We start from the raw sequence: 23445 nt of genomic DNA, 5'->3' as shown, positions 1-23445 counted from the left end.
GAGAACTACCTGGTTGTGCAATGCGACTCTTTCCTTCTGTCGCGGTCCTGGTGATCGATCCTGCAGTAACCTGGCTCTATCTTCTCCCTAGAAGCTGTTAGTTTATTTACCAGTCTCTCTTTGTTAGGACACACTTATGGTCCTGCCTGTCTCTCACAGGCACAAGGCTCCTTCTTCTCTTCCTGAAACTACATACTCCCTGCCCCTTGCTTAAAACCCACACACAGCAAGCTGCAGGGGAGAAAGGACTAGTCCAAGTGCACACAAATCAGAGGGAATCATTGTCTCTTAAAGTCACAGTTTAATTCAGTTCTTAGCAGGGGCTGCTACAATGTGAAAGGTAAAAATATTAGAAAAAAAACTAAAAACTTGCTATTTTTATTTGTTGCAAAGAAAAATTATATAGATGATGCAGACATTTATATTTACCCCAAAACACTAGTGAAAAATAATGCAATTTGTCCCATGTAAAACAAAGCCTGGTACAGCCACGTTTTTTGGGGAAAAAACAATGTTGCAAACATGAGAGGCAAAAGTTAAAAAAATAAATGGTGGTCATTAAAATGGTAGTTCACCTCTGGAGACTTTTTTTTACATAGAATCATAGAGTTGGAAGGGACCTCCTGGGCCATCTGGTCCAACCCCCTGCTCAAAGCTTTTATTTGAGGCTAACATAATTTCTGCAACTGTGCTTCATTAAAGTGCTTGCACCATCTGGCTTTTACGAGCTCTTTGTTTCGCTGTACATTCATCTTTTATGTGGCCTGTGATCATAAATTAGCTGAGAGCTAAAAAAAACAGATTAAAGAAGGAGCTCACTGACAGATTCTCAGTTAACTCATTCTGCAACCAGAATTAGAAAGCGCAACGCAGAGGCTGTAAAAGGCAAACCTTTTAGCGAAATCCTATTGCACAATTGACTGTTAGCTAAAAAAAAATTATGCATTGAAGGAATATAATGTAAAATTGTCCCCAAAGAGTGGATAAAACCCTTTTTAGGTCATAATGGGGTTAACAATTGCTATGTTTATAATGTTAAAAAAAATGGAAACTTGTAGCCTTTGGTTTTGTAAATCAGAGCAGGAGCTATGGAGATTTTTCTCCTTACAGCACATTTAGCAATTTGCTAATAATCCTGCTCTACTGACTGTACTGAAAGTGCAATATCACGTCGTACCTCTAGATGGCGCCAAAGAGACAACAAAGCACAAGCGATGTCAGACGGCACTAATCGACCCCAGATGAGGCGCGCACTGCCTGTGTACAGAGCGGTGACCTCATCGCCGCTCTGCGCCAGCGTCTCGCTGGTGTGGAGGTTGGGAGCTTCCGGGATTCGGAAGTTCTGGGCACTGCATCCCCTGGACCCCGTGCCCCGGTACAGGGGGCACACCCTCCCCCGTGGGGAACCTCTACGGGCACATTTTTGGGAGGGTCTGTGTGTGCGAGGCTGGGCTGCTATAGAAAGGTAAAAGAACCTGCTGTAGTGGGTGTACAGCCGCTGGAGAACTACAATGCCCAGCATGCTTTGCTTGTTTAGCTGGAATCGTTGGGTTTTATAGATTATTTGCAGCTCTAATCAGTCTTCTTATATTTCTCGGTTATGTACTGGGTGCATTTAATTTTTGCACAAATTAAAGGTATTTTCCACCAATAAATGGTATATTTAAAGGGATGCTCCATGAGTAAATTATATTTTTAAAGGGATTTTCCATAAATGGTATATATAAAGGGATTTTAATTTAAATGGTATATCTAAAAGGATTTTCTGCAGCTGCATTTATTACATTCTGCAATTCTTCTAACAACTTTCAGCATTTCGATTCCTAAGCACTTTCCCGATCTCTGTTTGCTGTCAGTGAATCTGACTGCTGGATGAAAGCAATCCTGAGCGCTTGCCACCATCGGCACCGGTGCCGTTCTCACTGTGTATCTGATTGGGGAGGGAGTTGTGAAGTACTACGCTCTGCACCCCTGCAATCAAGCAGTTAATACCTACCTTGTGAAATATCTCTCCATTTTTCATCTTTGCATTTTCATTTTTGCTTTTCCCTTTTCTGGTTTTTCTGGGAAGAATTGCAGCTGCTTTAGCAGAGCGCTCATGGCGCTGAAGAACAGGACCCCCAGGAGGGCGAGTTATGGCTGTGTAGTAATTGGACAAATCTTGGGAACACACAAATCCATCGCTGTCGGCAGAGAGAATTTTTAGATGGTGTTTGACCAATGCAAAATATTATTTCTGGTCCATAAGGTGGTCCTCCTACTAGGACCCCAATCAATCAGTTTCATCATTTGTTGCGTTTTTTCCATGTCTTGTTAGGGATTAAAGGGGTTGTCCGACTATACTTGTCAATTCGCTTGAATTGAACTAGCTCGCGCATGACTAGTCGGCATGTGACCGCATGTATTCAAATCTCATACTTGTAGTCACGTGCCCACTGGCTTCCGATACTGGAGAACACTGACAAGCTTGCAGTTTCATAAAGGGACTGCAAACTTGAACCCCAAGGCCGGACAACCCCTTCAAGATAAATCAGCGCCCCCTTGATGTGTGCCATCTTGAAGCCAGCATCCTGTCTGACATTTATAACAAATCCTGATGTTTTGTCGCCTGCAGAACCTAGAGGACGGTTCCAGTGATGGACGCATCCAACCAGGGAAATGGAGGCATAGTATCTGACGTCGTCTTTGTCATAGAAGGGACAGCTAACTTAGGACCTTACTTTGAGTCTTTGAGGAAACATTATCTTCTCCCCGCGATAGAGTAAGTTATATTCTGTATTGTCACCGCGTCTTTTGGGAGTCAACTCCGTGCATTTTTGGGATGTTAGGACTCGGCAAAGAGAACCTGCGGCTGATAATTTAGAGGGGTTGTCTGTATATCCACGGGATCGGTAATAATCCCTGATGCGTGGGAGGCCGACGTGCTGGGACTTTCAGTAATGGGCAGAACGTGACACTATCATCCTCATTCACTTATGGCGCTGCAGATCGGACGCTGAAACGCTGCTTCATTCATTCACTATAAAAAGGCCAGGCGCAGCATTCGGCATCTCCTGTGCTCTGCCGCTGTGTTACATTTTCCACCTGTTTGTGGCTTCTGTCTGAAACCTTGAGAAACCGTAACAAGACCCCCCTTAATCCCTAGAAAGCCCGTCACTATACTGAACGCCGACAGACACTATCCGAGCTCCGGTTCAGCAGTGTCACGTTTTTCACGACTTCAAACGGAAGCCACAAATATGTGGAAGCTGTGGACATAAACTCAGACAGTGGTCTCCAACTTGTCGCTAGGCATCAGCTTGAGATGGGCATATTGAAGACCACTGCCCGGCCATAAAGGGGTCAACAAGGTTTGAATCTTCATGCTCATACTATTTTTTTTTTTTTTTTTTCCCCAGATATTTTAATGGCGGCCCCCCAGCAGAAACGGACTTTGGCGGAGATGTGAGTTGTTACACACTTGGTCTATCAAAGATCTGTAGTCTGGCGTATGCTGACATCCACCTGTACTCACCGGTCTTGTCTTGTGTTCCAGTATGGCGGCACACAGTACAGTCTTGTGGTCTTCAATACCGTGGACTGTGCTCCAGAGTCGTACGTCCAGTGTCACGCTCCCACCAGCAGTGCCTATGAGTTTGTTCAGTGGTTGGACAGCATTATGTAAGTCTTTGTCTTATTAATCCCACAAATTTAGGAGTCTTCCAGGCTTTTTCCGGGTGCCTCGTTTTGATCCTGAGCCTCTGGTCCCGGCACTGCACTAGGACCATCTTGTTCAAGTGTTAAGGACAGTCTACTGTCTTTTCTTTTTGTTCAGGTTTATGGGAGGTGGTGGTGAAAGCTGCAGCCTCATCGCCGAAGGACTCAGCACGGCCCTGCAACTCTTCGACGACTTCAAGAAGATGAGGGAGCAGATGTAAGTGACTCGTTTCAGACAGTTGTTTGTAATGAACTGACTACATAGTCTGCTATTACTTGGGATAATCATTGGAAAAACCAAACCGCAAGATCAGCAGCCATCAGTTGTGCTTTGCACTGAGACAAACTCTATGGTAAAAATCTACACAATAAGAGGTTGTCCAGCCCGGAGAAGTGAGTTTTAGAGGGTAAGTTACCAATATAATTCAGGTTGCTGCTCCACTACCAGGGTCTGGAAAAGTTGGGTGAGGCATCAGGAATCGAGGAATACTAGCTATCTCTAGCAAAATACAGCTTTCTAAGGGTAATTCTTGGATTTTTATAGAATAGCATTCATATTTGGTCACGGGCCTATCCTGGTTATCAATATCGTACCTCTGTGGGTCCGGCACCCCAACACTCAGCTGTTATTGGCCGCCAGGTGTAAATTATTAGAAGTGCGGCTATATTCTGTGTGTAGCAGCCGCTGCAGTCTCATGAATAGTAACCGTTTTGCAGTACTCAGCAGCGGCTACTACACATTGCACTTAGCTACATTCAGAGTATTTATATGCACGGCTGCTGCTACATTGCCAATAACGAATTGACTTGTCTCTGACAGCGGGCAGACTCACAAGGTTTGCATCCTGATCTGCAACTCTCCTCCGTACTTGCTTCCTGCCGTGGAGAGCACGACCTACTCCGGGTACACGACGGAGAACCTGGTCCAGAAGATCGGGGAGGTACATATTCTTTGCTATTGTAGTGGTCAAAAATGTAACAAAAAAAAAGACCATGTAAATACTAATAAAGGAGGGGGGAAATGTCCTTTAGTTAATGTTTGATTATCCCACCAGAGAGGAATCCATTTCTCCATCATCTCTCCTCGGAAGCTGCCAGCTCTGAGGACACTTTTTGAGAAAGCCATGCCGGTAGGAAGTATGATGGAGCCACAGCCCAAGGACTACAGTCAGGACCCCCGACACATGATACTAATCAGAGGGATGGTCCTTCCAGGTTAGTGCGATACGTCCTATGATTTGTATTCGTTTTTTCCAATTCCCACAACATCCCCTTTATTACGGTGCTGTTGTGGAAAATTAAATTACCGGTAAGTAATTATCATTTTTGCAGACGTGAATGGCCTGAGTTTTATGGCTCTTGCTCCTGGACATCTGGACATGGCTTTAGATCATTGCTGTTAATGCTGATTTTGCACCACAGCTATTTATCTGGTATCATGGCCTCCATGGCCCTTATTAGTTGCACTCCACCCTTGCCAATGGGAGGTTAAACCGGCGAATACCTAATGTCCCTGATCACACTGGTGTGACCATGTGTCTGTACTGGTGCAGTTACCTTTTGTGCTTCCATTTGCAGTTGGAGGAGCATCATCGACACCTGGTATTGTTCCATTAAAGCAACCTCTACCCCAGCCGCAGCTTCCCGTGGTACAATCCCAGCTTCCGAGTGCCCCTCCGCATCCGCTCCCACAAGTGCAGGCTCCATACATGGTACGTTGAAATAATGAATGTTGCATTTTGGAGCCATCATGGTACAATATGGCAGTGTTAGATGTAGGCTATTGCTGTTATTGTGCTATCTGTGTCTCATATGCCATGACTTTATCATTACAGCATCCATCTCAGACAAGTGCCCTGACCCCCGCACAGCTTGCTGCGCAGTCAGTGGTGGAAGCTGCCAAGATACAGAAAAATAATATCCAAAGTCGGTGTAAGTGTCTCTCGCTGCTCCTCGTCCATCGACATGCAGGACTGTACAGTTTGGAGTTAAAGGGGTTGTCTGAGACTTTTCCATTGATGGCCAATCCTAAGGATAGGTCATCAATATCTGAACGGCGGTAGTGCGACACCCGGGACCCCAACAATCACCTCTTCCTGGTGCCATCCGGAATTGGGCTGCACAGGTCGTTCAACTGTATAGTGGCCAAATCTGGGTACCAGTAGTCTCTGCGTACTCTGTGTACTTCTCCAGTGTGCATTAGTCTATGCATACTCTCTGTGCTGCCCCAGTGTGCATTAGTCTATGCGTACTCTGTACTGCCCCAGTGTGCATTACTCTATGCGTACTCTCTGTACTGCTCCAGTGTGCATTAGTCTATGCGTTCTCTCTGTACTGCTCCAGTGTGCATTAGTCTATGCGTACTCTCTGTACTGCCCCAGTGTGCATTAGTCTATGCGTACTCTTACTGCTCCAGTGTGCATTACTCTATGCGTACTCTCTGTACTGCCCCAGTGTGCATTACTCTATGCGTACTCTCTGTACTGCTCCAGTGTGCATTAGTCTATGCGTTCTCTCTGTACTGCTCCAGTGTGCATTAGTCTATGCGTACTCTCTGTACTGCCCCAGTGTGCATTAGTCTATGCGTACTCTTACTGCTCCAGTGTGCATTAGTCTATGCGTACTCTCTGTACTGCCCCAGTGTGCATTAGTCTATGCGTACTCTGTACTGCTCCAGTGTGCATTAGTCTATGCGTACTCCGTGTGCATTAGTCTATGCGTACTCTCTGTACTGCTCCAGTGTGCATTAGTGTATGCTTACTCTCTGTACTTCACCATTGTGCATTAGTCTACACGTACTCTTTGTACTGCTCCAGTGTGCATTAGTCTATGCATACTCTCTGTACTGCTCCAGTGTGCATTAGTCTATGCGTACTCTCTGTACTGCTCCAGTGTGCATTAGTCTATGCGTACTCTCTGTGCTGCTCCAGTGTGCATTAGTCTATGCATACTCTGTGCTGCTCCAGTGTGCATTAGTCTATGCGTACTCTCTGTACTGCTCCAGTGTGCATTAGTCTATGCGTACTCTCTGTATTGCTCCAGTGTGCATTAGTCTATGCGTACTCTCTGTACTGCTCCAGTGTGCATTAGTCTATGCGTACTCTGTACTGCTCCAGTGTGCATTAGTCTATGCGTACTCTCTGTACTGCTCCAGTGTGCATTAGTCTATGCGTACTCTCTGTACTGCTCCAGTGTGCATTAGTCTATGCGTACTCTCTGTACTGCTCCAGTGTGCATTAGTCTATGCGTACTCTCTGTACTGCTCCAGTGTGCATTAGTCTATGCGTACTCTCTGTACTGCCCCAGTGTGCATTAGTCTTTTAGGTGCCAAAAGGCTTTATCTTTGCAGTCATCTTGTTCTGCAGTCATAGATGTCGCCTTTTTCACTGGCGTTCCCCTTTTAGGGTTTAGTTCCACATCCCGGGCTACTTTCTCGCTGCATTGTGCATTACCTAATCTGTGGTTCTTTGATTGCGTTTTTTCTCTTTCAGTTCCTGGGCTCGGAGCCCTGCAGTCTACGCCACCTGTCGGCCCACCATTCAACCAACCACCATCTCAACCAATGCCTCAAGGACAAGCGTCCAAGATGGTCACCTCTTCAGCTTCTTTACTAGCGTCGTCTCCGCAGCCAAGTTTGGTCTCCACTGTAACCACAGGTCCCGGACCCTCCCAGGGAATGATGGCGCAGCAGAGCGCTCAACAGCAGCCTGTCCCGCAGCCCATGGTAGATCACAAATGATGGCTGTGCACTTCACACAAGCTAGTCCTTGGCCCTTCCCTTGACTACTCCCTTTTCTCCTTAGTTCACCACCATCTAGTTATAATTGTCATATGGGGGGCATAGTAGAGCCCCCTGTTTTTTCTGTAACTCCAGACTGCCATACTTAAGAATCATAGAATCGTAGAGTTGGAAGGGACCTCCTGGGCCATCTGGTCCAACCCCCTGCTCAAAGCAGGATTCGCTAAATCATCCCAGTTAGATGTCTGTCCAGCCTCTGTTTGAAGACTTCCATTGAAGGAGAACTCACCACTTCTCGTGGCAGCCTGTTCCACTCATTGATCACTCTAACTGTCAAAAAGTTTTTTCTAATATCTAATCTGTGTCTCCTCCCATTCAGCTTCATCCCATTGCTTCTAGTCTTTCCTTGTGCAAATGAGAATAAAGTTGATCCTTCTACAATGTGACAGCACTTTAGATATTTGTAGACAGCTATTAAGTCTCCTCTCAGTCTTCTCTTTTGCAAACTAAACATTCCCAAATCCTGCAACCTTTCCTCATAAGACAGGGTTTGCAGACCGGTCACCATTCTGGTCGCTCTTTTCTGAACTTGCTCCAGTTTGTTGATGTCTTTTTTAAAATGTGGTGCCCAAAATTGGACACAATATTCCAGATGAGGTCTGACCAAAGAGGAGTAGAGGGAAATAATTACTTCACTAATTACATAATTACATAATTACTTCATTACTTGTTTCCTTCATTCTCAGGATTGGCGGGGGGTCCTATCAATCTAACCCCTCACTTTACAAGATAAAAATGACCCTTCATTCTATCTTATGGATATATCACAACTATTTTCAGTCTGTATATTTCTTTTTCATGAGGTTTTTTTATTTGCTTGTAGCCTGGCACAGGAGTGCCACCTGGTTTACCAGCCCAACAAACAAACACACCACAGCTTGGCACCGCACAACTGGCCAATACACAGCAATCTGTGGCCAACAAAATGCTGGCATGGAGCGGCGTGCTGGAGTGGCAGGAGGTGAGTTATGTCCTGCCAGATGCTAAATTTGAGGACACTTTAGAGTGGATGGTTTTGATATGTCGTTCTTCCTTTCCGCATAGAAGCCTAAGCCACCGTCCGTGGACACAAACGCCAAGCTCACCCGTTCCCTTCCTTGTCAAGTATACGTCAACCCCGGGGAAAATTTGTAAGTGTCTATAGGTATTGTGTCATTATCTCAACTGAACTTTTTTTTAAGTAATTCTGTTTGTCGTAGGTTTACGCCCCGCTTGGCAGTAGGTTAAAAAAAGAAAAAAAAGTTTTCCTGGTGGGATATGACCTCTCCTTGGACTCTCGCTAGGGCAGTTTTAGGCTTATGTCTGTTGGAGGCAAAAACAACTTCTAGATTTAAAGTATAGATATTTTCCAGTGCGGCACATGTCCCTCCACGTCTTGGGTTCCTCCCTGCAGATGACACTTATTTGCCATTCACCAGTTCACTGCCATTGTTGCCACTCTTAAGTGTGGTTGTCCCCCGATTCACAAGTCACAAAAGACAGCAGCTCCCCCTACACTTGTAACCAGAAGATTGCATAGTTTTTTCCTGTGTTTTTTTTTGTGGCACTACTACCACTTTCACCAAGAAACGGAGCTGCCGTGTGTCCGACGAGTAGGTATAACCCACCAGGCGGAGTCGAAACTTGAGTTTTTTTTCCATTTTACCCACAGTCCTGTCCCCCCCCTAAGTTTTCAATGAGAAATAGATTGAATGGTAAATATAAAAATCCAATTTTAATGTGTGTTCAGAAACTAATGAAATATAAACAGAATTGCACAGAAAATTAAAGTTCAACTTTTTTTTCATTGCAGGAAAACGGATCAGTGGCCTCAGAAATTAATAATGCAGCTGATCCCCCAGCAATTATTGGTATATAATCATCTTTAAAATATCTGTGACTATCCATGTCTGGGTCATATGTTTTGTCCATCAGAGCAGTCGATTGCCTCTTTAGCAAGGACCTGTCACCAGGTTATGAGTGTCCATTCTCTGCTTATTTTATTCCCGTTGCTCCCACGAGTGTTCCGTTTTTTGTTTTTTCAAAATCTACAACACGGTTCCAGAGATATGAGCCTTTTTATTCAGTGCTATTTTTTTCTAATCTTTACGAGTGGGCGTAGTTCACGGGGTAATTATGCAGAGCAGCCTAAAGACACGCCCCAGAGGATCCAGACCAAAAACATTAGCAATAAATAGGCCCGTATCTCTGGAACCGTAGAGCAGACTTGAAAAAATGAAAAAAAATGAGTAATCAAGGGAACAGGGGGAATAAAATAAGAGCAAAAACTAGCCACTCCAGACGTGGTGACAGGTCAAACACATTAGATAAGTCTATTTTGGCAGAATCATCTGTCAATCTAATGTATTAATGTATGAGGTGGGGAGGCTTCTCAACTGTTCCCCTGATAGATGATGTCGGGGAGGAGATGGATACGGATTGTTGAATTTTGGCATCCATTGCTTTTGTTTCATGACAAGATAAGGCACTGGCACTCTCATAGAGACCACAGAACCGTTACTGTGTATGGGGGAATCGAAGGGAGGGAGCTGTCAGCTGAACAATTGTTCATCCAACAGCTATCTAATGTGTATGACCAACTTTGGGCTGGGACATAAGTGGCCCTAAAAATAAAACAAGAACCTCATTGATCTTGTTGCAGACCACCTTAGGACCCTTATTCAGGAACTCTCGCATGGTGCAATTCCACTTTACCAACAAGGATCTGGAATCTCTTAAGGGACTCTACCGGATCATGGGTAACGGCTTTGTAAGTCACATTATGGGCTCCTTCATGTCTTACAGCTATATTCCTTCTGCTTCTTCAGGAGTTGACCTTATTAAATTCTTGCTGATTTAGGCCGGCTGTGTACACTTTCCACACACCACGCCGTGCGAAGTCCGGGTTCTCATGCTGCTGTACTCCTCCAAGAAGAAGATCTTCATGGGTTTGATCCCGTACGATCAGAGCGGCTTTGTCAACGGCATTCGACAAGTGATCACCAACCACAAACAAGTGCAGATGCAGAACCGCAGTGTAAGGAGGAGCTGGCAGTCAGTCTTAACAAAGTGACCCCATCTTGTTAGTACAGGGTCCCCCACCCCACTCAAAAAATGACTTGTGCTCCCATGACAAATGTTCTCATTCTGGTTCTGTTCTATAATTTTGGCTCCGATATGTTTTCAGCTTTGCATCCTGGAGACGGCAGACGTCATGGTCATGCGTGGAATTTGCACCAAATATGCCACATGTGAACATGCGCTTAGTGTCTGCATCACAGCCGTAATAATTGGACTTTCCAGAGTTTTACGAAATTGAACTTTCAGTATGGCCGCCTTAAAGTGTCCTTTGCTCTTTTAGATGGGGGCAGCTCAGTCTATGGGCGCTGGGTCGGCTCAGGCCAACCCTCAGGCCTTCTTATCCAAGCAGCCTGTTCCTCTCCCGGTGACACAGGCTGTATCACAGCAGGTAAATCTGTCCCTACGCGTCTCGCTGTGTGCATGCCGGTCAAGGATAACACATCACTAACCATGTACATTGTTGCATGTTATCATATTGCAGATGCCTGGGCAGCAGGTAACGCAAGGCATGCCATCTGTCAATCAGGTAACCATGATGGACGAGCAGCAGAGATCGCAGAATCTGGTGAGCTTCTGCTGTAATGCCGCACTTATTGCATTTCCTCTGGTCATGTATGCAGCGCGCTAATACGCTCCTTATTTCATATTTAAAAAAAAAAACATTCGCTTAGGCATCCTCACTGACTGCAGTACTTCAGTTACAGATCAGAATGCAGCAGCAGGCAACACAGGGTCCCAACCAAGCCCCTCAGCAGGGGACCCAAGCTACAGTTCAAGCCCCCGGACAGCCACAAAACCCAGCAGGAGCAATGCTGAGACCCCAAAACCCCGGCGCCAACCCCCAGCTCCGAAACCTACTGCTCAGCCAGCAGCCTGTGAGTATCTTCTGTCATTCTACTAATCTGGAGTGGTCATTGTGTGATGTAAAGCTTTCTAATCCCTTCGCTGATCTCCTGACTCACTTAAAGACCACAATTGGCGTCATTGCCTGCGGCGCAAGCGTCACGTTGACAGCACTGCAGCCAGTCGCTCAACTCAGCGACTCTGCCTGTGTTGACGTCACAAGCTGCTCAGAGCCACTAAGCTGATTGGCTGTGGTGTTGTCGATGTGGCATCACTGCTGCAGATAATTGGAAGCAGTAGACGAGACTCTGTGTTGGACCTGGGAACGGTGGGTAAAGCAGTGTGTTTGGGCTGTTGTGTGTGGGTTTTTTTTTTAAGCAAACTGCAGCTGGGAAACGGGCTTTCCAAAATCAGAAAACTCCTTTAAGTGTTAATAGAATTGTTACATTACTATGATGCAAAAGTTGAGTGTTTTCAGTGCCACAGTATGAAGCTGAGAGATCACAGAAATTTTAACTTTTACATACAGATAATGGTTTAGAGAGCCGCCATGTTGGTCCTGCTGTGCCCATGAGTTACATGTACTGCTACATCATCACTGCAGCTGCCGCAGTGCAGTACAGACTTTCTCTGGCAATGACGGCTACAACGTTATCCAGCTTAGACAGTCCTCCGTATTTTTTGCATTTATTTCCTGTTGGATCTATAGCACCAACACATTCCGTAGCACTGATCAAAGATGATTCTCCGTCCCATAACCAAACAGCACCGACCCGGTGGTAAGGACTTATGTGACTGATCTTCTTATGCTATGTGACAGTAGTATTTGTCCTAATACCTAGGCTGTGTTCTTATGTGATGTCACAGCAGTGTTTGTCCGTATTGTTATTCTGTGTTCTTATGTGATGTCACTGTAGTTTTTGTTCTTATTTCTACATTGTGTTTTTATGTGATTATGTCACAGCAGTGTTTGTCGTTATACCTAGGCTGTGTTTTGTGATGTCACAGTAACTTTTATCTTTATTGCTAGGCTGTGTTCTTATGATGTCATAGTTGTTTGTCCTTATTGCTATGCTGTGTTCTTATGTGATAATGTCACATTAGTGTTTTTCCTTATTCCTAGGTTGTGTTCCAATGTGATGTCACAGTGGTGTTTGCCCTTAATTTTATTCTGTGTTTGCCCTTATTTTTATTCTGTGTTCTCATGTGATGTCACAGTAGTGTTTGTCTCTGTTTCAAGGCTGTGTTCTTATGTGACAGTGTCACGTTAGTATTTGTCTTTATTCGTAGGCTGTATTATGTGATGATGCCATAGCAGTGTTTGTCCTTTAGTCTAGGCTGTGGTCTTATTTGATGATGTCACGTTAAGGTTTGTCCTTATTTCTAGGCTTTGTTCTTATGGGATGATGTCATAGTGTTGTTGAACTGAAATATCCCACTAATTGCCAAGGACTCGAATATAAAATAATAGCTGATTGTGGCTGTGACATTGGGGTGGCCAGTTGGAGGCCTATCCTGCCACTTCTGCCAATTATATCACACTTTTTCACTTGTCGGTCCTCTATTATAACTGGAGCGACAAGAATGGAAATGATTTCTATTCCGATAAGTAAATTTGAGCATGCCGCTGATGGAGACCAGATGTCAGTGATGTCACCGGAGGGCGTAGGACAGCTCGTGTGCAAGATGGCAGCCCAGCTCTCCAGAACCTGAGCACGGCCGACCTTCTCGGGAGAGGAGAAGCGTCTCCAGGCTTGTCATCATACGTGACCACACGGCTGATGACCTGATGGGTTCTCATGGACCACAGCGGTTTATATAGCAGAGATCTGCATAAGTTTGTAATATTCTTTCATTCATTCCCTGAGCTCCGATCAGCACAGCTTCAGGCAGGGCTGTGGAGTCGGTGCTCATTTTGGTGGAGTCGGTATAAAATGGACCGACTCCTAAAATATATAATAAATTGGGTACAGTAGTTCAATGCAGAATGTGCTGAACATTTTTTCATAGGAATTTGGGAAAGTTATGAAATGTCCTATAAATGGTTGTTCTATTCCTGATCTAAGGCTACATTCACACACAGCGTTTTTCCTGCATTTTTTGAGGATACGTTTTTCAGCTGCAAAAGCAGATGAGTTTTTTAAAAAAAATCGCATCACCTGAAAGGTTTTTGAGCTCATAGATAATGTTTTCAATAGCAAAAGCAGATTAGAAAAACGCCACACAAAACTGACATGCTCATTCAGCCCAAAAACGGATCCTCACAAAACAATGTGTCTGAATGTCATATCTTGAAACCCATTGACTTTGCTGGGATGCCCAGAGTCACTGCATTTTACTGCAAAAGACTGATCCACAAAAACGCTGTGTGGGAATCATGGCCGTAGCCAGCGAAGGGCAGCTGCCACCCCTAGAAGCAGGGGCACGCACCTATCAAAACTCACTTGTATGCTGCAGTGCTCCCGCCCTGCACCGGCTCCAGACTGCAGGGGGCAATCTCCCCTCCTCTGTCCTGTCTTCTGCCGTCTTCACCAGAAAGGAGGGGGAGGGGTGCCTGCCCTTCACAGGATCCGATTCCTGGGCACAGAGCTGGAGAAGTTGTGCATACGCTGCAGCTGGCAATAAGAGAGAGTCTGCAAGAGGGACATGCTGGAAATCTGATTGGAAAAGTGAGGAAATTGGTTATTGCCGCCAGAACCCCTAAAATTGATTCCATCTTGAAGAGACGTGCTGGGAAAGGGGCAATTGTCGATCAAGCCACTCGGTGGGGCAGCACTTATTTAATGATTGAGTGATTGCTTGAACTAAAACCGTTTCTTATAGATATGATGAACCCTCAGGTAACACTAAATGAAGGTCAATGGACACAGGTGGCTGAATTGAAGGAATTGCTTAATCACCCATTTTCCGTGACTACGGGCCCCGTCACACATAGCAATCTCGCTAGCGAGATCGCTGCTGAGTCACAACTTTTGTGACACAACAGCGATCTCACCAGCGAGAACGCTGTGTGTGACAGCGATCAGCGACTGGCCTCCCTGCTGGTATCGCTGATCGCTGCAAGAAACCTCTGGACATTTTTTTTGTCGCTGATCTCCCGCTGGCCAGCATCGCTGCGGGAGACCAGCGATCAGGTGTAAAATAATAAAAAAAAATAAAAAATATTGTTGCTCTCACCTTCCGGCGTCCCGCGCAGTCTTCCCGCCTCTCTCCACGCTCCCGGTCCCAGTAATCCTTTGCAAGAATGACAGCGAGAACGGACGTCATCGCGGTAATTGTCTCAAAGGATTACTGGGACCGGAGCGTGCAGAGAGGCGGGAATGCTGCACGGGACGTCGGAAGGTGAGAATAACAATATTTTTTATTTTAATTCTATTTTTTACATGTATCCATGGCATCAGCGCTAACTAACACAGCGATGCTGCGCGCTCGGCATCGCTGTGCTAATCGCTGGTGAAGCTGTCTGTTTGACGACTTACCAGCGATCCTGACACGTTGATATCGTTGTCGGGATCGCTGGTAAGTTGCTATGTGTGACTCCAGCTTAAAAAATTACAAGCTGAGGATTTAACTCCTGGCGTTTTCATAAGGGAGTGGAAGAACTTGCTATTTCTTTATCGCCTTATTGGGGGACACAGATGACCATGGGTGTATGCTGCTGCTGCTAGGAGGCTGACACTATGCAAAGCAAGAAACTTAGCTCCTCCCCGGCAGTATACACCCACCGACAGGCACCAAGCACCTCAGTTTGTGCTTAGTGTCTGTAGGAGGCGGACCGGGATCTCCCCAGATCCGCATTTAATCCTTTTCTTTTCAGGTTTTAGTTGTGTTTTTTTAATGATTTCCCCTTTCTTTTCCAGATACAGCATCAGGAAACGGGATGTGAGTTCATCCTGCTTTTCCTATTAATGCGGCTGAGCGAGCAATGTGGTATTGCCCACATCGCAACACTCATGCCCGCAGGCAGGACCTTTCCCTATCACCTTCGGGTGCTAGGGTCCATGGATAGGTGTCCAGTCCTTGCCGATTCCCCTCCTCATCCCTCTCCCAGGACAGGGCTGAGAGGAAGACGGCGGTCGCCAGCGGTGACGTTTCCCCTGGCACGGGGATTGGAGCCGTCTTCTGCACCATACGGCGGGTGCGGGTACTGAGGATCACCTCTCCCAGCAGCCTGCGCTCTATCGTGGCCCCTGTGGTCAGCCTCTTCAGGGACATCAGGTAAGCTTGTCTGAATGATCCCTGCAGCCCTGCGCTCACAGACCAATCAAGGACCACATGCACATCACGTACAACAGAGTACCTCACCTCTCCTCCTGTTTGAATTCCCCGCTCTTTTGACCCAGTGCTCTGACAGGCGCGCGTCCCTCCTGTCGTGGGGGGTCCGGCGGGGGGGCGCTTCCCCTATCGGCGCTTCCTCTGTCAGCGCTCCCTTCCTCTGTCAGCGCTCCCTTCCTCAGTATTCAGTCCACAGGGAGCCCGGGCGCGCCGTCGCTAGTGAAAGCTGAGGGAGCGCTTTCATTTTCAAAAGCGGTCCTCCCTCTCCCTGCGCGTGTTTTCTTCGCGCGCTTCTACAGCCTATCTCAGGGCTGCTTTCATTTCAGCCCTGTCAGTGTCTTTAACCGCGCCCCCCCTACTCGGGTCTCAGCCAATCGCGCGGTGTGGTGGCTTAGCTCCGCCCACCGCCAGCGTTCCTTCCTGAATTGCTGAGCTTCTTCCTCCTTCTCTCCGGACCTTGCCTGGGGGACACATCGCTAGCTTCTTCTGAACCTCGGTAGGCTAGACGCTGACTATCCCTGACACCTAACTTAGCTTCCCCCCCGCAGTTTTTCCTCAGATAGTGTTTTTTCTACCACTGAGACTTATGCCCAACCCTGCAAGGGCCTTCTGCTCCAGACCCACCGCTACTCACTACGCCTGCGCGCGCTGTAAAAAGAAGTGGGCTTCGGGTCAGTCGTCTCCCCTCTACCCGTCCTGCAGCCCTTCCACCATGTCTGCCCCTCAGGAGAACTCCGAACCCCGGGCAGAGACCACCCCACCCCCTGAGTGGGCCGTGGCGATGTCTCAGTCAGTTTCTGAGCTGACAAAGATGTCTCACTCGCTGGTCCAGGTCTTAGAGCGGTTACCTCAGTTATCTGCAGTCACCTGTGCACCGACCGCCTCGCATAGTGAGTCGACAGCACCGGACCGTGGCCCTCAGACGGACAGACCGGGTAGGGGCTCTAGGAAGCGGGTCCTGTCTGGCTCTTCTTCCGGTTCGCAGGGTCCCTCCGCCTCTCTCAGGCTACGCTCCTCGTCTCCCTCATCGGCAGACGATCCTGGGTCAGACGAGGATTCACAATCTGGATCAGACTCAGAGGCGGACGACATAGCTAGGACTCGGGTTATGGTAGATAGTCTCATATCGGCTATATACCAAACACTCAAGATAAAGGAGGACAAGGCCCCCCCTCAGGAATGCTGTTTCCCTTAAGAAGGCGAGGCCTCCATCTCGAACCTTTCCTAATAAGGATTTCGACTCTTCCTTAGCCAATCACTGGCAACATCCTGAGAAACGTTTCTCAGGACGCAAGTACTTAGATGTACTTTATCCGTTCGATGCGGATCTAGTCACAAAATGGACCAAAGCTCCCGAGGTAGATCCTCCAGTTTCTCGTATTTCATCTAAGACGGTTCTTTCCCTTCCGGACGGAGCTTCTCTTAAGGACCCATCAGACAGGCAAATAGAGTCGTTGGCTAAGTCTATCTTTGAGGCATCCGGTGCATCCCTCTGCCCTATCTTCGCATCCGCTTGGGTGGCGAAAGCCATTTCGGCTTGGGTGAAAATTCTGCGCAGGGGCATTTCAGCGGCAGCTCCTCAGGACAAGCTGGCAGATTTAGCAGACCAAATTAATCACGCAGGCAAGAACCTTCTGGCCGCCTCCTTGGACGCGGCAGGGTGCGTAGCTAGAGCTAACAGCAACATTGTGGCCGTACGCCGCATTCTTTGGTTGAAGTCTTGGAACGCGGATACCACCTCAAAGAAGTCGCTCACCAACCTGGCATTTCACAGCACTAGGCTCTTTGGCGCCAAGCTGGATCAGATAATCTCGGATGCCACTGGTGGAAAGAGCACTTCCCTTCCCCAGTCCCGCCCTAAGAGGTTTTTTAACAAGAAGGTTTCTCGGCCGTTTAGGTCCTTTCGGCCCTTCTCTCCCACAGACGGTTCATCCCAGCAGGACCGGAACACTGCTTCCAGTGACCGGAGAAAGCCATCGTATAAACCGGCCCCTCGCTGGAGATCCAGGGGTCAGCTTTCCAGGTCCTCAGGCTCTCGATCCGGAAGGTTTTCATCTAAGTGACGGGTCACCCCCACCTGGAAAGTTTTCCAGGGTGGGAGGCAGACTTTCCTTTTTCAAGGACGCGTGGCTATCCGTTGTCGACGACGCTTGGGTCAGGGAAATCATCACATCCGGATACAAAATCGAGCGCCGTTCGAGCCGATTCAGGATATCTCTGTCTTTTCTTTCATGGAAGGTGGCTTTTCTAATCGCCATTACATCCATCAGGAGAGTTTCTGAGCTGGCGGCTTTATCCTGTCGTTCTCCTTACCTTATCCTCCACCAAGATAAGATTGTTCTCAGGCCAGTTCCTTCTTTCCTTCCGAAAGTGGTATCCCCCTTTCACATTAATGAAGATATCGTCCTTCCATCGTTTTGTCCTGCGCCTGCTCATCCTCTGGAAAAGTCGCTCCACAACCTGGATGTAGTGAGAGCCTTGCGTGTTTACCTTGCCAGGACCGCTTCCTTTCGCCAATCTGATTCCTTGCTTGTCATTTCTGAGGGTCGCCGGAAAGGTCTTCCGGCTTCCAAATCCACAATTGCTCGTTGGATTCGGTCTACCATCCTGGAGGCCTACCGTCTTCAGGAAAAACGGCCCCTTTCGGGGGTGAAAGCCCACTCCACCCGGGCTGTAGGGGGCTTCTTGGGCTGTGCGGCACCAGGTTTCGGCCTTACAACTCTGCAGGGCTGCGACCTGGTCGTCTTTGCACACCTTTGTGAGGTTCTACAGGGTTCATACCCAGGCCTCCTCTGATGCAGCTCTTGGTAGGAAGGTTCTGCAGGTGGCGGTGGCGCATCGACCGACCTAAGCCCTTCCTTATTTCGTTCCTTTATTGCTTTCCCACCCTCGGGACTGCTTTGGAACGTCCCATGGTCATCTGTGTCCCCCAATAAGGCGATAAAGAAAGAGGGATTTTGGGTTCTTACCGTAAAATCTCTTTCTTGGAGCCTTCATTGGGGGGACACAGCACCCTCCCTGTTTAAGTAGTACCGTGTTGGGTCTGAGAGTCCCTTGTTGAGTTGGTACATATGTTTATGGTTTTTGGTTGCTTCTCCTACTGTTTTTTTTCACCAACTGAGGTGCTTGGTGCCTGTTGGTGGGTGTATACTGCCAGGGAGGAGCTAAGTTTCTTGTTTTGCATAGTGTCAGCCTCCTAGCAGCAGCAGCATACACCCATGGTCATCTGTGTCCCCCAATGAAGGCTCCAAGAAAGAGATTTTACGGTAAGAACCCAAAATCCCTCTTTTGCCTGTCCCAAAGAGGAGGTTTAATCGCAGATTGCATTTCTGCTTCAATGAAACGGAGAGAGACACTGCTATTGGAAAACGAAATTTTTCTGGCAGCTGTTTATGTGGACCCAAGTCGTCGTATACTGCTTGATGATCAACAGCTTACTAAAGGAAAAGAAGCTCTGACTGAGGTAGCAGTTAGGATGAGTGGCCTACAGGACTGCCAGGCACAAGAGGACTTGGGTCCTGACAGTGCTAGTGCTGCCATATCTTCATCCTCATCAGATGAGGCGTTTGACTTTGACAAGTATTCGGATGACATGGAACAGGCAAAGCATTGCCACAAGGAAAAAGATTTCACTCCGTCTCCTATAGCAAGCAGATTGACCATATTTCAGCAAAATGTTTCACTTGCTCTCAAAGAAATAGAAAAATTCAACCGTTCATCAAAACTGACTGTGCATGAGGCAATCCCTCTATACTTGGAAATTGTTAGAGATGCTGCCCATGTGGTTACGGCTTTGCCTCCAACCCAAGTTAGTGTAGAGAGGTTGTTCTCTAGCCTTAAAATTATTAGGTCAGATTTGAGGTCATGTATGAAGGAGGATCTGATGGAGGCAATTCTATTAATTAGGACAAATTCATGGACTGCACAAATGTTATTTAGTATGTTTTTGTTGAAAACTGTTTTTTTGCCACTTACATAGTTTATTACATAGTGAGATATATATACATATATATATATATATATATATATATACCGTGTGTGTATATATATATATATATATATATATATATATATATATCACTTATATATACAGTATATGTAATCAATATTACATGTTAACAATTTATTACAGTTTTTTGTGTTCTAAAGTTGTATTCCAATAAATATATATTATGTTCTATCCAAATATCTTGATTATTGTATCATAGAAATGTTTAAATGTCTGATGTTCACATTGTACTACAATACATTGTTCACTTAAATATAAGCAATATATGTGGTAGTCGGTGTAAGGGAAATTGAAGAGTTGGAGTCGCAGGTTTGGCTTACCGACTCCACAGCCCTGGCTTCAGGGACTGCAATGTTTATTGCCTTAAAGGGCGTCTTTAAAGGATCCTCTATTTGGCCACTGATTTTATTTTTGGATCAAATATGCAGGGTTAGCTTCTTAATGGGAACACCTAAGGAATTGAGACCTCAACAACCACTATAGTCCAGGAGATTTTAATCTTGTCGGCTTTTGTTTCCTCATTATCTTAAAGCAAGGTCAAATATGGAATAAGAAGGTCAGTATAAGTCTTGTGTTTTCTTACAGCCGCAGGCCGCAGTTTCTCAGACCCAGCAGCCTTTGCATCACATGCAGCAGGCAGCACAAGGCCTGCTCCCTCACCAGGCATTGGGGCAACAGATGCCGCACCAGCCCCCTGGCCAGCCACAGCTGCAGATCTCAGGGCAGTCGCTTATGCATCAGACCACAGCCCAGCAGTGGGGCAATCAAATGGCACAGCGGGCACCTATGCCAGGTAAGTTATAGTAATACCTGTGAAACCAGCAGTTTCTTCATTCAGACACCGCCCAATTCATTCTCTCCTTGGTTTCCAGATTAGAGGGGATAGCGCCCTTTCAGGCTGCAGCAGCCACAAAAAAAAGAAATACTTTTTTTTTGTTTGTCAGCAGCACTGATATCACATCAACAGCGCTGCAGTCAATTGGTGAGCACAGCAATGCTGCCTATTACTAGCTGCTGAGCTCACTGATTGGCTACAGCACTCTTGTTGTGACATCAGTGCTACCGATAAGAAACCAGGGTAGTGCCAGACCTGGGGGGGGGGGGGGTTTGTTAGTTTTTGGTGGGGTTTTTTTTTACGTTATCACAGCCTATGACAAAAGGTTTCCTGAAATGGCAAAACCCCTTTAAAAAATATCATTTACTTTAGAATGATGTATTCGCTATATCATGTCTTTTTGATAAAGTTTCTGTACTTATCAGGAGTCATGATGAACGCAGGACCACGAGGACCCGTGTCTCAACCAGGATTACAAGTACAGACCCAAAGTGTCATGGAAGAAGATATCTTAATGGACCTAATCTAAAAGTAGCCCCATGTGAACTGTATATCTCCTCCTCAATTCACACTGTTGGAAATCTGTTATTACCCATCATCACTTCCACAATCCGGCTGATTCTTCTAGACACCTTCAGATCTACTCCGGAAGACTTTGGATACTCCCTTACAAGTTCTTTGTGCACTCCCATCTCCCGCCACCGTGTGGCAGCACTAAGCCAGGTTATCGTGTGTGCTACTACAACTCCAGTAATCCGCCATGGACGGACACGGGACACGCCATCTTCACAGCTGAAGGATTCTGCTTATTTAATCCTTTTTTTTAACTTAGTAAATAAACATGTCTCACTTGTAGATTTTTTTTTTTTTTTTGTTTCTTTTTACAATAATGGGTATGACAGCAAAGTATTAAAATAATTATTTTTAGATATAAGACTTTTGTGTTCATGATGCATGTTTTATGGTTAGGCTGGCGATAGAAATCACATAATTACAGATGGATATTATCCTTCAATGTCTGTCGTCATGGAAAACAAAGATTGGACAGATCGGATTTTGATATGTCTTTTGACAGCTTTCATTCAAAGCATCTAGGAGCCTATCTAAAGAGATATAGATAGATGGAGCTGAGCTTCAATTGCTGCTGTTTAACCATTTAGGTGCTGCTGTAAATCTGTGTATGTTTGTATTTTCAGAAATGTGGGCATCTGAGTTACCATGTGAGCCAGGGGGTCTACTAAAGGTCCAAGTCGCCACCATCTTGGTGCTGGTTTAAACCGCAGACACAGATCGCTATTTTTTGCTATAGCATTTTAGTAATGCAGTATATAATGCAAACAATTGCAGGTGCAGAATTAAAAAAAAAAAAAAATGTAGATAAAAAAAGTTTAATACCTCCCTTTTAGCTCCCCAACCCAAAATAAAGTAAAAATATATTTTTAGTATCACAGTGTCCGTAAAAGTCCAAGATATAAAAAAAAATAGGAAAATCCATGGAAAAATAAGAGTTACAGGTCCCAGAAAATGGCCACACAAACTTTGTTAAAAAAAACTGAATTTTCACCTTCACCTCATTGGGGGACACAAACCATGGGTGTTATGCTACTGCTGCCACTAGGAGGCCTACACTAAGTTGAGATGAGTTGGCTCCTCCTCCGCAGCATACACCTTCCTGCTGGCTCCAAGTGAACCAGTTCTTGCTTAGTGTCTTGTAGGATGCACACTGGTCTGGTCTTCAGTCTATTTATAATTTTAATTTTTGAATTTTACTTTTTCATTTTTTAATCCAGATGAAGGGGCAACAGAACCTTTCAAGGTGCCGATTTCCTCAAACCAACAACAGGTGAGCAGGTGCGAGTGTCGCCTTCACGTATCCTCTCCTGCGACATGGGATGCCATGCCTGAGCTGATTCAAGGGCGATGGGTCAAAGGGCTCCGATCTCCCCGCACCGACTTACGGACGAGCACATGGAGTGTCGCCTTCATGTATCCTCTGCCGCAGCCAGGCCTATGCCGAACAACCTGCCCATCCTTAGGGATTGAACCCATACGATGCACAGAGGCCTCTACATAGCAACCGTGCAACCCCCCACTGCTTTACCACTTTTAAAAGCGGATGATGCAAGTAGGCGGACGATCCCTCTCCACTTCCCTTCTAAGGGATGGTGGATTGAGGCGTTCTCTTACCCCATACTGTCCAGAAGATTACCCGTGGTCCCCTAGAGTGACCGGACGGAGGCAGTGGGTCCGAGGGTCTCACAAAAGGGCTCGTGGGGAACGCGCGCCTCTGCGCTGAAGCCTCACCGCGGTGAGTGCCATGGAATCCACACAGCACAAAGGGGAGCTTAGATCTCCTGCGCTCGCTTGCAGCCAAGCATGCTGCTCTGCCAACACCAACAGCTGGACATAGCCTGGTGAAATCCTAGGAGAGCGAAACCTAAGGATACACAGAGGCCCCCACGGCTTCTGTGCTGCTCCCATTGTACTACCACTGATGGAACAGCGGTGCTGCAGGGACCTGGTCAGTCCCTCTCCACCTCCCCCTCAGAGGGGCTGGTGGATTAAGGGTTCCTGCATTGTCCCTGTCGCAGCCCTGACCTGCATGCAGAGCGGCAGCTCTGCTATCACTCTTCCACAGCTCCCGGCAGCGAGTTTTTTGACGAGGGCTCTTTCCGCCTCTTTCCGTTCTGCCTGGGCATCGCTAATTTAGTCCGCGGCTTCGGCCCTTACTAGGCCGCAGGTCAGTTACTCCACCCACCAGCCACACGTCACGACGGAGGTACCGCCCACCTGCCTGGCGCTTCTCGCACACTGCGAGAAGCGCATTCCTGATATACTGTGCATTGCCCAGAGCGGGAGTGTCAGCGCCTCTCCCGGCGTCCGCTGGGAATCACTTGGTCCACAGAACCCCCCTCCCAGAGGCGCTCC

The 23445-nt window shown here is 46.7% G+C and overlaps 1 protein-coding gene across 3 annotated transcripts; it reads left to right on the top strand.

The window, feature by feature from the left end:
- The first annotated feature begins 1219 nt into the window (after positions 1-1219).
- Positions 1220-21451, top strand: MED25 (mediator complex subunit 25). 3 transcript variants are annotated; one of them, XM_073570931.1, is made up of 20 exons: positions 1220-1465; positions 2615-2761; positions 3399-3444; positions 3536-3660; positions 3815-3913; positions 4517-4637; positions 4752-4911; positions 5275-5408; positions 5532-5628; positions 7188-7420; positions 8319-8456; positions 8543-8625; positions 9288-9345; positions 10137-10244; positions 10335-10511; positions 10836-10943; positions 11037-11120; positions 11227-11430; positions 20268-20475; positions 20943-21451. In XM_073570931.1, the coding sequence occupies exons 2-20, from the start codon at positions 2637-2639 to the stop codon at positions 21044-21046; spliced, it is 2412 nt and encodes an 803-aa protein (XP_073427032.1). In that variant the 5' UTR covers positions 1220-1465; positions 2615-2636; the 3' UTR covers positions 21047-21451. The 3 variants fall into 3 exon arrangements, with proteins under 3 accessions (XP_073427032.1, XP_073427034.1, XP_073427031.1); XM_073570933.1 differs by having other exon boundaries at positions 1222-1465; positions 8540-8625; positions 11254-11430; XM_073570930.1 differs by having other exon boundaries at positions 1222-1465; positions 8540-8625.
- The last annotated feature ends 1994 nt before the right edge of the window (positions 21452-23445 follow it).

The sequence above is a fragment of the Dendrobates tinctorius genome, unplaced genomic scaffold (assembly GCF_039654945.1).
Source record: "Dendrobates tinctorius isolate UK_male_01 unplaced genomic scaffold, ASM3965494v1 ptg000028l, whole genome shotgun sequence".
Lineage (NCBI taxonomy): Eukaryota > Metazoa > Chordata > Amphibia > Anura > Dendrobatidae > Dendrobates > Dendrobates tinctorius.
Note: the sequence above shows the minus strand (reverse complement) of the source record. Positions and strands in the feature narration are given on the sequence as shown.

Excerpts from the sequence above, each read along its gene's own strand:
- MED25 (XM_073570930.1), top strand. The coding sequence starts at position 2,637 with ATGGACGCATCCAACCAGGGAAATGGAGGCATAGTATCTGACGTCGTC. Across the intron at positions 4,638-4,751 it reads TGGTCCAGAAGATCGGGGAG|AGAGGAATCCATTTCTCCAT; the intron begins GTACATATTCTT and ends TTATCCCACCAG. Across the intron at positions 9,346-10,136 it reads TGATCCCCCAGCAATTATTG|ACCACCTTAGGACCCTTATT; the intron begins GTATATAATCAT and ends ATCTTGTTGCAG.